The 14107-nt window shown below is 34.7% G+C and overlaps 2 protein-coding genes across 2 annotated transcripts; both read left to right on the forward strand.

The window, feature by feature from the left end:
* The first annotated feature begins 5209 nt into the window (after positions 1-5209).
* LOC115991510 lies at positions 5210-6012 on the forward strand. Its single transcript, XM_031115292.1, has one exon. The coding sequence runs from the start codon at positions 5384-5386 to the stop codon at positions 5855-5857; it is 474 nt and encodes a 157-aa protein (XP_030971152.1). The 5' UTR covers positions 5210-5383; the 3' UTR covers positions 5858-6012.
* A 2170-nt stretch (positions 6013-8182) lies between these two features.
* On the forward strand, positions 8183-9217 carry LOC115977946 (transcription repressor OFP6-like). Its single transcript, XM_031100010.1, has one exon. The coding sequence runs from the start codon at positions 8397-8399 to the stop codon at positions 8916-8918; it is 522 nt and encodes a 173-aa protein (XP_030955870.1). The 5' UTR covers positions 8183-8396; the 3' UTR covers positions 8919-9217.
* Positions 9218-14107: the final 4890 nt, after the last annotated feature.

Genomic DNA, 14107 nt, shown 5'->3' on the forward strand with positions numbered 1-14107 from the left:
ATCAGCCTTGGAAAGGTTGACCCTATACGTGGACGAAGGACAGTGAACGCAAGCGAGTATAAAAGGAAAAATAAGTAACCTAGAGAAGCGGCTGGGAAAAATGGCTAGAAACCAGAGCCTCCCAGCCCACCTCCAGGAGAAAGGCTCCAGGGGTGAAGGAAAACTTAACCTTGTATGAACACCACGAAAAACCCACCGCCTGGCGACCAAGGCCTAGCCTTTCAAACCCTCTACAAATGATATTGTTTGGGCCTTTTTACGTGCGAACCCAACACTGTTACGGTTCGTTACAAATTGTGTCCTTACAATTGGCGCCGTCTGTGGGAAAGGCTTGTGTGTTGGCATAGGCGGTAGGTCGGGATACTTCCTTTGTCATTTCTAACGGTTGGTTATAGAGTTTTAGTGTAAAGTTCCGTTAGGGGCTATGCTTCTTGATTAGGGGTTACGCTTGTCAGCGTTAATTGCGCGAATGGTTCTAGGGGCTTGGCCGAGGAGCTAACTCCCCTAAAGCCAAGTTCCAACGCAAAAAAAAAAAAAAAAAAAACTAGGTTTTGGACAGAACCAAGGCATTGCATGGTCCACGGACTCAAGCCTACGGGAAACCAACTACCTGGATGAGGAAAACTAGGTTTTGGACAGAACCAAGGCATTGCATAGTCCTCGGACTCAAGCCTATGGGGAAACCAACTACTTGGATGAGGAAAACTAGGTTTTGGACAGAACCAAGGCATTGCATAGTCCTCGGACTCAAGCCTATGGGGAAACCAACTACTTGGATGAGGAAAACTAGGTTTTGGGCAGAACCAAGGCATTGCATGGTCCTCGGACTCAAGCCTATGGGGAAACCAACTACATATAAGGAAAAACTACATTACATGGACTTTAGGATTTATCCGAGGAAAACTATCCACTAACAATTGGGTTAGTTCCTAAATTGCGAGGATTCTCAAGTCTGCTTTCGGGTCTGCAGCACCAAAGGGATCGATGCAATATAGAGCAATATGTCGCCTGAAAAACAATCTGAGTTCTCTACTGCTCAGTCAAACTCCTCGGGTGGTATTCTCGCACTTATCACAGAATGTTCAATTGTTACCTCGTTTAGTTTCCTAAGTTTAACTTACTATGAATTATCGTCGTAATGCCTGGTAGTGTTGGTAAATCAGAATTAGTTGGGTTATGTTTCAAGGTTTCCCGCTCTAAGTATCATTGAAGAAACACACACATGGAGCACACCCTTTCACAAAGTAGTGTTGCGAAAAGAATAGTATTCAAAACAAGTAAATAAATTTCCCTTTTTACCAAAACAAAGAAATAGTACAGCGTACAATGAAAAGCTGGAATCAACTTATGTCAAAACTCGCTACATAATTGAAAAGGAAGATACAAGAGAATGAGATAAAGCCGAGGAGGTAGCACAGAGGAGAGGTTGGCTACTGCTTCAAAACCTTGTTCTTCCTCAATGCTTTTGCATGCCCATAACTCAGGCAGCAAAAGAACCCAACTTGAGCCTCACACCGCTGAAGGAAAGGTGCAGGGAGCCGGGAGTTGAGGAGCCTTCACCAAAAATTTGCCTGCAACAAGGCAGAGGTGATGATGGCGGAGAATCTTTCTTCCGACACACCAAAATTCTGGCATGAACAGAACCTGCTTCGGATTTTGACTAAAAGAGGGGGAAACACCCCTTCCCCTCTGTCGAAACGGAATATTCCCTTAAATTTATGCCTCCTTTGCCCGTACCTCACTATTTTGAGTCTCAGGAGGACACGACGCCTCTATGGAGGAGAGAGTTCCTTTTCTCCAACCCTCGCCTCAAATATGATATACTAAGGGAGGAAACTGAAGGATTTGTGCGTAAGTAAAACAACTGTCTCTTCTATTTATTTAAAAAGATAAGGTGGTGGCATTTAATTCCCACAGCGTCCCAAGGAATGCTACAGACAAAATATCTTCGGCTCGATTTCCAACGCCATCTGCAACCATGAGATTAAAAGAGTCTCGCGAAGGCGTACCTCGAACACTGGGACACCAAAAAGTACCGCGTGACCAAAGATTACGAAAATACCTTTTAATTTGTGGGCCTAGTAAATTCGCGGTCCAGGCCCGTTCTGCATGGGGGCCTAGGGACTACGGCCCATGCCGAGGAATAACCGTTGCCGAGGGCAACCTCCTGCTCGGCACCTTGTGAAATGCCTGAGGAAAGAGAGAAACTGAACTATGGTCCTCGGACTCAAGCCTATGGGGAAAGTCCTCGGCTCAAGCATTGTAAAATGTTAAGGCCAATAAGAGTGTTAGGATGATGGCGGGACGCTCCACTATTCGGTAGCCTAAGGGGGCTGTTCATTTTTGCGGGTAATAGGCCTTCGAATGATTACTTCCTACACCGCATAGAGCATCCAGTTCTAATCTCGGCATTGTTTCGGGCAAATATCGTTATTCACAGGTACGCATTGCTATGTCAAATAAATTCTATCAAAGTTATGGTGACATCTTTTTATTAGCAACCATTTTTGGCCTTAGTTGTCATTGATTCAAGTGCTATATTATTGTGCCGAGCAGCGCTTGCAAATTTGTAAAAACATAGAGACAAAACATGCGAAGTAAAATAACAACAATTTTTATTAATATGAAAAATTATTACAACGTACAAAGAGGGGCTCAAACAAGCCTATACAAAAGGTAAACTGCCGAAGCAACGATAACATCCGCAGTACAGATAAGTAAACAGCCAGGTGTCTTTTAATCTCGTCTTCAAAGTCTCTCCAATCTCTGCCTCAGTATTACCCATATTGAGAGAAGAACCTTCTTTGAAAAAAAAATGAAGGAGAAGGAAGAAGAAGATGGAGGAGATGAATGAAGAAGATGGAGGAGATGAACGAAAAGAAGGAGGAGAAGAAGAGAGAAGAGATGAAAAGAAAGAAAAAGGAGCAAAAGAGGGAGAAGAAAAAGCACCAGGATGGATCTGGTGCTGGGAAGACTAAGAAAGAAATGCGGAGGGAGGCGCCAGTGAACGAAGAGGGGAAGAAGCAAGGGCGCTTGGACCCTGCTTCAGTCCTGACTCCTAACACACTGGTGCCATATTAGGTATGCTCACGAGAGAGCGGATGGTACCGATGATGGGTGTCCTCGACTCAGTCACGCCGAAGGTTTGACGTGACGAGTCCCTGCTTCGGATTTTGGCTGAAAGAAAGGTGAGGTTGATTTTGAGTCTTCGCCATCCTTGTCCTGACCGAGCCATTACGAGTTTTATTGGAACGTGGCGTTTACGGGAGGGGTATGGCTCCTTCATCACTCGTTATGGTAAAGTGTATCACGATTTAGTGTATAAACTGGTGGGTAAAATAAACTCTAGGGGAGGCCAAGTATTTCAAATCTCAGAAGGATGAAAAGGGACTCTTTACAAAAACAATAATCTCCTACCTTCCTTCTTATACAGAGGGTGGAGCGGGAGGCATTTAATAGGTTCAGATCTCCAAAGGAATCTGCAAACACAAACATGCCAGTTCCATTTCTCCACCTCATCAAAACAAACCGTCGAATTAAAGCAGTCTCGTAAATAGAGGTCATTAAAAGCGCGTTTTGGATACCCAAACGATAAGAACGCATCAAGCGTAAAATCAAAAGATTGTCTCGTAGACCGGTGCATTTCCTGGACAGATGAAGAGCCGCCAGCATTGTTGATAGGCCGAATTGACTGGGCCATAATAAAGGCTCGGTGTTACCAAAACCCCCTTTCCAACCAAGAGGTTGGACAGTAGGGTTTTGAGGGGCTATTGTGGGGCCCAAATAATTTATGGGCCGGGCCCGTTTACCCGTGAAGGGGGCCAGAGGCTCAAGCCAAGGAAAGGCTGTGGCCCAAGTTCGGCGGGATAGCCTTGAGATTCAGCCGAGGACAGTTCTGTCCTCGGCAAACCCAAAACCCCACCAAAGAGAGGGGCAAAAACGGCATAGGACTAAGTTTGAAAGGAAATCTAAAATATCCGGGGAAAGCTGCCCTTACTGCCATTCAATGCTCTGAACCTGACAGAGTCGCATTCTTTGGCTTTTACAACCACTCCCAACGAATTTGGGTATGGACTGATGGGACAAGTATCAGTCTTGGAAAGGTTGACCCTATACGTGGACGAAGGACAGTGAACGCAAGCGAGTATAAAAGGAAAAATAAGTAACCTAGAGAAGCGGCTGGGAAAAATGGCTAGAAACCAGAGCCTCCCAGCCCACCTCCAGGAGAAAGGCTCCAGGGGTGAAGGAAAACTTAACCTTGTATGAACACCACGAAAAACACACCGCCTGGCGACCAAGGCCTAGCCTTTCAAACCCACGCTCTACAAATGATATTGTTTGGGCCTTTTTACGTGCGAACCCAACACTGTTACGGTTCGTTACAAATTGTGTCCTTACATTAATAATTTAGGAACAATTTTTTTTTTTTTTTTTTTAAGTTTTGAGAATTTCATTCAAATTTAGGGATGAAAATATTTTTAACCATGCTTTTTTTACCCTTTTTTTTTTGTGTTCTTAAACTTTCATAAATTAAAATTTTCATTTCCAAACTTTAAAAGGTTTGTTTTTCGTCCCTAAATTATAGAAAATGTGTTACTGTTATCATATTTCAATTTAGAAAGTTCATTTTTCATTCTCAAATTGTAGTAACAAGTTCTTTTTATTGTCCATACTTTCATCCCTAAACTATTAGAAAATTTTCTTCAAAAAGATTATGGACGAAATATGATTTTTTTTTTAAATTTAAAGACAAAAGGCAAAATTCATGCCAACTTTAAAGACAAAATGAATGTTTAAACCTTTTATTTTGGCTCATACACCAACAAATAAAAAGAATCTAATAATCACCAATTAATTAGGCAACATCGGTCAGAACTAGGAATGTAAAATAAATGGGAAAATAGGGAAATTCTAATAATCAAGCCAACATAAATCAAGCTTGGGAATTTTAACATTAAATTTAGAAGATTAAACCTAGAAGTGCCATGTTTATCACACATTTGTGTGGATGCACACACTCTACACAAGTGTCCACACAAGTGTGTAACAAGTTTTCCCCAATCTAGAATTCCAAAAATCTAGAATTCCAAAAAGGTGAAAGAGGTTGTTCCTAATCCAATCAAATTCTAAATGGCGTGAAACAGTTGGTCACGTACTCCATCCTCAATAATGTAAACCAACCTAATCTATCTATTCTTCTTGGTTATCTTTTTGAGCAAAACTTTTAAAGTAACCGAAATTTAAACTCCTTGATAGTTGAGACTCTATCCACAACGAAGCATTTCAGATTTCAAAAGCCCTTTCAAAATTTTCCATTTCAAAACAATAAAAATAAAACAACCCCATTAGTCTCTTCCCACTCATACATCAAACCAAAAATGCCATGGATTCTCTCACTACTCAATCCGGAAAGTTTACTTCCAGAAAACGGTTTCAAAGCAAAAGCTTTCCAAGGTCAGTCCGCGAGGAGACAGCCTTTGCAGCTGCCAACAATTCAGAGCTTGCAAACTCTTCAAATTCGCCATCATATACTTCGCTGAAAGAATTGTTGCCTCCATCATCAGAGATCAGAAGGCGAAAAAGTATGTTATCAAGACGTTTTGGCATGCAATCTGCTCATGAGATTCCAATAAGTAATTTCATTGTTCAGAAGGCTGCCTGGGCTTACTTGCAGCCTTCACCACCAGTCTCAAGCTTCGTGGCCGGTAGTAAGTGCATTTTGTACCTTGTTTGGGATGAGTTCAAGCTTCCGGTGCATACTTGTCTTAACTTCATCAACAGACATGTCATTAGGGCAATAACATCCGCGTTTGATAGGCTGTTGGGAGCTATTCATCATCTGGATCAGCGTGCATAGGAATTAATGTTGCTTGAGGTTCAAGTAATAGTTGAGTTAGAGTGACACTTATTTGTGGTGTCATTGTCTATCTATCAGAAGTGCTAGATTTTAGGTAACAAGTTACCTGCAAAAGTGCTAGTGTGAGACGATCTTATTGATCCGTCCGGCTATCATCTAGGCCTTTTAATGTATTTCATCTTTTTAATTTTAATAAAAATTTTGGTTTTGCAGTTAAATCTTGTTTGCACTGGCTATTAGATCTTCAATTGCGTAGCCTGTGGCTCATATATTTTTTTTTGAGGGAATGTTGTGAATTTTGGCTACTTAGCAATATAGTGAAAAATAAAGAGAAAATAGAGTAAAATCAACACTAAAATTATGTGATTTGGGTAGTGTGTCTACATCGACGAACTAAGAAACCCTAGTTCAAGGACGGAGCCAGAACTTGAGGTTAGAGGGGGCGGCTTTGTTATTGGTTGCGTGCAACGACTCTAACCTCCAACTTTATTACTTAATAGCTAATGGTTTTTTATTTTTTATTTGTGTTTTTTATTTATTGTAGAAAAGTTTGTAGTTATAATAGTTCTCTTAAAAGAATCAATGATATCGTTAAGGGGGTAAAGTGTAATTTTATATAACAAAATTGCTAAAATTGATACCTATGTATATATTAATATTTTTTTTAAAAAAATTAGGGGGGCCATTGCCCCCTTATCCAAGTCTCCCTCCATCCCTGCCCTAATTTGGTATATTAAAAATTATCCAATATATATACCCTTACCATAGTCCACTAACTAGAGACCAATGTTATCAAAGTATGAGCTACCATTTCTCTAACAAGACAAGGAACAAACAAGATTTTGTGAAGAGAGCTAAAAGATAAGTTTGCAAACACCACCCTGGTGTGTGAAATGGGGAATATACGCATATAATAAGGGATTAGTCAGACTTAAATGTTCTAATAATCCTAAACACTTATATTAAGGGTCTGTTTGGATACTGTTTATTACTGAAAACTGAATACTGAAAACATTACAGCAAAATAATTTTTATGACCCAATTTTAATGAAAATTTTGCTGAATTAGACAACTTGTGGGTTCCATAAATAGTGCATAACATATATGTTTGTCCCGATCGAAGTGGATTAGTTCTTTTCTCATCTCCATCAATGTAGATTGTAGATTAGTAAAGGTTAACGGTATATTACCCACGACTGTGTTTCAGGGTTAACCAAAATAAATAAATAAATAAATAATTGCGCTGTACTTTACTTCAACAGTGTTGTACATCCCTACAAATAAAAGAAAATCATGTAGCATTCCAAAATGGCAAAATGCAATAGTTAATGAACATGTCATATATACTGACTAATATTAGAGTTCACTAATTGATGGAAAATGTAAGCAAAAACATGGTATATCAAACTTCACTCAAAAGTCAAAAAAGAAAAAGAAAAATGATGCAAGCTATACTATTCATAACACTCTATTTTTTATATATAAAAATAACATACTATTTTTATTTGAAATACATGTTTATATATTTTATATTATATAATGAGAGTGCATGTGAGACAATAAAAAAAATGTTTATTTTTTACATATTGAACGTGGAAGTCATATCCATAGTCATCTTTATTTGAAATAAGAGATTTATTTTATAATAATTAGTGTGTAACCTTGTGTATATGCATGATACATTTAAAAAAAATTATAATTACACCCATATATATGATTTAGAATCTAATTGGATCTAGATTTTTCAGTTTTAGCACCTAATAATTCACTTGCTACAAAAATTAAAAAAATGGGACATAAGGCGCAAAATAGAATTCCAATTAAAATTCAATTTAAAATCTAATTGAATTTAGACTCTTTAATTTTTATACCTAATAATTCACTTAACACACAAATATAAAAATTAGAATTTAATTAAATTTTCTCTCAACATTGGCTATTAATATATATATATATATATAGATTCTATAGATTCACATTCCTCATTAGGTATTAGAAATTTACTTTTTTTGAGAAACAGGTATTAGAAATTCACAAGTGTACTTAATACTATAAAATAATTTAAATTATAAAGGAGATGGCAGTCAATCCACTAATCATGCGAGTGGATATCTTTTACCCAACCCAAATTCAAAAGTTTTTTTTTTAAAAAAAAATGAACTTTGAAGCATTATCATCGGAATAAATGCTTATTAATTCATTTTCAAAATAGATAAAACATAATTTGAAAAAAAAAAAAATAAAGAATCTTATCATGAGGGGATCATATCACATGCCCAATTTCTCTTTCTCTACTCTCCTACGTTAAGTCAAGTGCCTCATAAAACCCCCTAGTTTTACTCACAACAACTCTAGAAAACGACTCCTACCCAAAATCACCTTCTTATGCATATCTCTAAAACCAGAAGTTATTTATATTTGAAAACGACTCCTACCAAGAACACCTTCCAATCCAGCTTTGCACCTTCACAAATTAACCTCTCTTTCTTAGCCATTACCGTACACTGCAAAAGGGATTCCAATCCTCTCTCTCTCTCACATGTCTTCCAACAAGAAAAACATCCTTAAAACCATCTTTACAGCAAATGTAGCCTGTGGCTGTGCCAGACCAAAACCCTCAGATGTATTTGAACCAACTCGAAGGCCAAAAATTTCCACCAATAATGAAAACCAAAAGCCTCGCACTTCTTCTTCTAGTTCCAGAAATGGTGGGCTTTCAGTGGATGAAGAAGATTTGACCTCCTCAACAATCTCTGAACCCGAAACCGATATTAATCCCAGGAGTTCAAAGAAAATCAGCAGCAGCATCGCGGTGGAGAAGGATTCAGATAACCCTTATCAAGATTTTCGGCATTCAATGCTTCAGATGATATTGGAGAAAGAGATATACTCAAAAGACGATCTTCAAGAGCTTCTCAATTGCTTTCTTCGGCTGAATTCACCTTGTCACCATGATGTTATCATTAGAGCTTTCAAGGAGATCTGGGACGAGGTTGTGTCACATAGACTAATTCTGCAGAAGCCCTCAGTTCAAGGAAACTCAAACTCACGTGAATCCTAACTATGCCACGTGTGAGATGAGATCCATGTCATGAGGACATTGAATTAGGAAGCTGCAAAGGAAGGTCACACAATTTCATGAGTCATCAATACAATGGGGTATCTAGAAATTTAAAGCAGGCCAGAAGAGATATGAGCTGTGTGGTGGAGGCATGGTGCTCGTTATTATTATTGATGGGGGAAGAGTTTTCTATTTCTCTGGTTAGGAAATTTTGAACTTTTTTTCTTCCTTGTACCAATTTTTTCCTCCATTGTCAATTAATGTCATACTGTAATCCAACATGAGCTTTAACTACTAAATGAATGAACTGTCTAATTTTAAATGAGTCAGTCGGTGGTTGGGCAGATTTGTTGCTTTTTCAAATTTGGTTCTGGGGTCACTTTCAAATTTGTTTCTAGGTTTTTCTGTTTTTATTTAGATTATGCCTTCACCAGCAAGAGAGAGATTAATACATTTTTACAAGTGGTTGACACAAACCGTTTAGATTATAAAATTATAATACTATGGATATACATTCTCAAAAAAAAAAAAATATATATATATATATATACACACATTCTCAAAAAAATATATATATATATATACACATTCTCAAAAAAAAAAAAAAAATATATATATATATATATACTATTAATAACAGAATTATTTGTTTGAGTTTTATCATTTTACGTACTAAAATATTCCGACACAAATTCTTAAACTTTTTAAAACACTCAAATCTTTTACTTAAATAATTTTAAATTTAAAAACATAAATTTGTTAAAAGAGTAATTTATTATTTTTTAAAAAGTTACTAAGTTTAGGCTTACAAACTTTTATCAATTTTTTTATTCAAAAAAAAAAAAAAAAAACTTTTATCAACTTTCACATAGAGAAAGATCCTAAAAATTATGATGTTATCTCTATTTCACTTTTAAATATTATTTCACTAAATCCAAAATAAAAAATAAAAAAGTGCTTAATTCCGCAGCTAAAGCGTGTGATGAGTTTAGTATATATATATATATATATATATATATATATGGAGTTGCAAAAAAGGTGCTACACCTATTTGATGACCAAATTAATAAAAAAATTTATATGAAAAGTAATAAAATAGGATATAGTAAAAGTGATTTATATTTTTATACTTTATTTCCCAACGAAGCATTGAGTTCATTAATTACGGATATCTTAGTGCACGTTCACTCTTTTAGCTAGTTGGGCTTGTGATTGTAACGTCTGAGGAATGCCACTGCCACCATCTCTTCTATTCTTTGGATTTTTTAGCTAAATATTGGTAAAATTTGAATTTGCTTTATGTGCTATCTGCCAAGTTTTTTTTAACTAAAAGGGGAGAGATGTAAATTTTGGTACCTAGGGTACCAAATTTACTTAAAAGATGGAAGTCGATTTGCCGAATTTGATGTCAAGTTCTCTCTCTCTTGCCCATTGTTGTGGGCTGCCCAAATATCTGTAGTTTTTTTGTTTTTTGATACACGTTGGTTTCTTTCAAAAAATAATTTGGTGGTAATGCATGTACAATAAAAATTAGTTGTCCAATATTGATGAACTCTACCACTCATCTAGCTCTTATATATAGATGATAACATATATATATATATATATATGTGTGTGTGTGTGTGTGCGCGCGTGTGTGTGTATATATAAATAATCAAACATACTTTTCAAAATTCAAAATAACCATTACTCCATAAGCTCCATTTCAAATGGTTCAAGATGACACATAGGCCAAATAAACAAAGACAAATTTACACCTAGAAAATATTTCAACATGCAAAATATCCTTTATAATTCAAAATAATGTGATTAGTAATTCAGCAACCAACACAACAGGCTAAACATTCACAATTTCACAATGTCCATTTCACAATTTTAGATTTAAATCCAATAATACCGCCCCCAAGAAAATAAAATATAATAATTTCAATAACCTAAATAATAATAATAAAATACAATCCAGTTATTATGGACACCATTCTTCCTTATCTCTTTCACTCCCATCTCTTCCTATTTTTTCATTGGACATCGCACCCATATCAATTCTCAACCCCTCTATATCATTTTCCCTCTTCTTTCGATTTTTTGTTGTTGTTTTTATTTTCAAAGAAAGAAAAGAAAATTACATCAAAAGAAGAAGTAAAACCAAAAACCCATTAAGTGGTTTGCTTTGCTGTAGGTAGTTTTTTTGAATCATCGAAAGATGAACATGTGGAGAGATCTATGTGAATAAACCAATTGTTGACAATTATGTTCTTATTCAGCACCTACTGACTCCTTGTTCATCACTACCATTAGATAAGACAGTTTTCTTTTAATTCATATTTTCTAATGCTACCAAACACCAAACAATATTCTCTAAAGAACTTTTTCCGTGAAAATAAATGTAATATAAGAAAAATTGTTTATTGTAACAAAAAAAAAATCATTATAATAACATTAGAGTTATTGCAATAGTTGATATGAAGTATATATTGCAATAAAATTTGATGAGATAATAGATTTTTGTAATAAAAAATTTCGTTGTAATAAACTTCAAATATTTTAAGAATAATGCTAATACCATAACAAAATCCACAACTTTTGGCACAATAACTTACACACATGGCGAATTATGAGTGATGGAGTTATAGATCTACATGGTCCACCACTTTTAGTGCACCCCTCACAGCTCATCATGGTATGTTATTGCATACTCTGAGAGTATGTTCCCTCCCTCTCATAGTGGGGTGAATTCCACTATCCCTTTGTGAGAGGGAGGGAGCATACTTCCGAAGTATACAATAATTTTCCACTCACCATGTGAGCAAGTTGTGAGTTTTCTTGTGGTATTAGCATCATTTATATTTTAATGACAATTTTGATACAATAATATATATGTTATTACAATAACAAATTTACTTCACTAATCTTATTGTAATAGATTGCAAATAATTAACAAATATAATTCGAATCAAATTATTGAAACAATATTTTCATTGTAATAGTTAAATATTTCATATTTGTTGGTACAATAGATTATAAAATAATTGATTTTTGATTTTTGCTATAATAGCTTCATTGCAACTTCATGTTTGTCATTGGAATAAATTGTAAAATAATTTCTTTCAAGTTATTGCAACAATGCAATAGATTATAAAAATAATTGCTATTAAGTTATTGCAACGATTTTTTCATTTTAAGTTATTGTAACATATTTTTCTAATGCCAATAAGGTAATAAAACATCTATTACAATCGAAAATTATAAGTTATTGTAACTAATTATTGTTAATGCAATAAATTCATCACTATTAAGTTACTATGGTAATGATTTTTAACTTGTAGAAGTGATGTTGTGTTTAATACAACTATAGTAATTATGTTGTATTAACATTCAATGTAATAGACTTATTTTGGTGTAATGGTATAAATATAACATTTTCTTTTGAAAAAAAAATATAAAGAACACCTCTATATAGTACTTTCCCCTTAAAACACGGGTCCCTCTTGAAGTTTTGAGTGTAACACTTAACTCTTCCCTTACAGTATTATTTTATGTGTAGACTATTAATTCTATAACAATTAACTCTTGAGGATTTGTGTATAACACTTTTTTGTTTGTTTGTTGAGAAACAAGTATAACACTTAATCCCTAGAGTTTTGAATATAACACAAAACCTCCCTATGGTATTGTTTTATGTGAAAATAATATAGACACGTGTAACCACATGAACAACTCATTATTTGTTATCACAGATTTTTAATAGTTTGCACAATATAATGGCTCACCACTAGTACTAATGATAAGAGTCATGCATTCAAGTAATGATCAGTATCTTTCACATGATTAGTTTGATTTACTTTTGTTTTAAATATTGTTTGTTCCGTTAGATTTCCATCATAAAAATGATGTTCATAAAAAAGTGGAAATGAAAAATTATATATGTAACTGTTTTCTTTAGCTTTATAGTTGTATTTAAATTGTGATTTTGATAATTGATTACTAATGGTAATTGTAGATTAATTTTAGTACGGATTTGTTAAATTTCTTCTGCTCATGTTCATCTTAATTTCTAATCTTTCGCGTCGTGTTATCGTGTATCACAAATATATATGTTCTTTCATTATTTAGGAATATATTAGGTCATGTTAGATTAGGAATTTGCATGAAATAGGAATTGGTTGTTTATTGTGTAAAAACTGTAGCAAACAAGTTTGTTGTTTTGTTATTTTACTACTTTTACACCATTGTTCAATTTTCTTTTGATGTTGCAAAAGCAGCTATATTAGGCATAATGTTAAAAAACAAAAAATAAGAAGATGAGACATGCTTAGCTACTTTATATATTACATCGTAACATATAATGTTGCGACGAAAAGTAAGTCCTCAAAAAAAAAAAAAAAAAAAAAAAACAGAGCAAACCAAAGTTATCTTTTGTGGCAAAGATTCATATCCACTTATATCTTTTCAGTTCAGTATTGCATTCAACTGCAAACTATGTTCCTTTCATCTATTATGCCGACCAGCTAAAACTTATTTATATTTCTGAGACGTCCTAATGGCTATCTACCATATATCCAACAAGAAAATTCATTAAACTTAAAGACTTACAGTTTGGATTTATATATATAAACCGTAAAGACCATTAAAATTTTTGGTTATGTTGGTAGCTAGGGTGGTGGAAATTAATGTCATAGCTCATTGCCTATCAGACCATCAAGATCGATATGTGTTTAATTCATCAAATTAACCTTGGTTTGGTTAGTATTAAAACTATTTATTTAATTAATATTTAGATATAAAAACTCCCACTTAAATTTATTACTTTTAAGTTTTAAGCCTTAAAACTATACTGGTGTTTTTTTTTTTTTTTTTTTTTTTTCAAACTCAGTCTCCTTTAAATTCGTGCTGTGTCACTGTGTAGAAGTCTAGTTTAGGGGGCAAGCAAGTGTAAAAGACACCTTACACAAACGGGGTAAATATATTAATAAATTTAGGTGAATGCAATACGCTTTTAGCATGAGATAAATTTAAGCTTTGGTTTTCTGATTCTGTTTTGTTTTTTGGGTTGATTACAATCATGCACTCTAAACTGTAACAGTATTTACAATATGCACAACTAATTTAGAAGGTGGGTGGATATCACAAATTATTCTCGAATTAAGATGTTGATTTTGAACTTTACAATACACATTTTGACTGAGTAA

Source organism: Quercus lobata, chromosome 1, assembly GCF_001633185.2.
Source record: "Quercus lobata isolate SW786 chromosome 1, ValleyOak3.0 Primary Assembly, whole genome shotgun sequence".
NCBI classification, from domain to species: domain Eukaryota; kingdom Viridiplantae; phylum Streptophyta; class Magnoliopsida; order Fagales; family Fagaceae; genus Quercus; species Quercus lobata.

Excerpts from the sequence above, each read along its gene's own strand:
- LOC115991510 (XM_031115292.1), top strand. The coding sequence starts at position 5,384 with ATGGATTCTCTCACTACTCAATCCGGAAAGTTTACTTCCAGAAAACGG.
- LOC115977946 (XM_031100010.1), top strand. The coding sequence starts at position 8,397 with ATGTCTTCCAACAAGAAAAACATCCTTAAAACCATCTTTACAGCAAAT.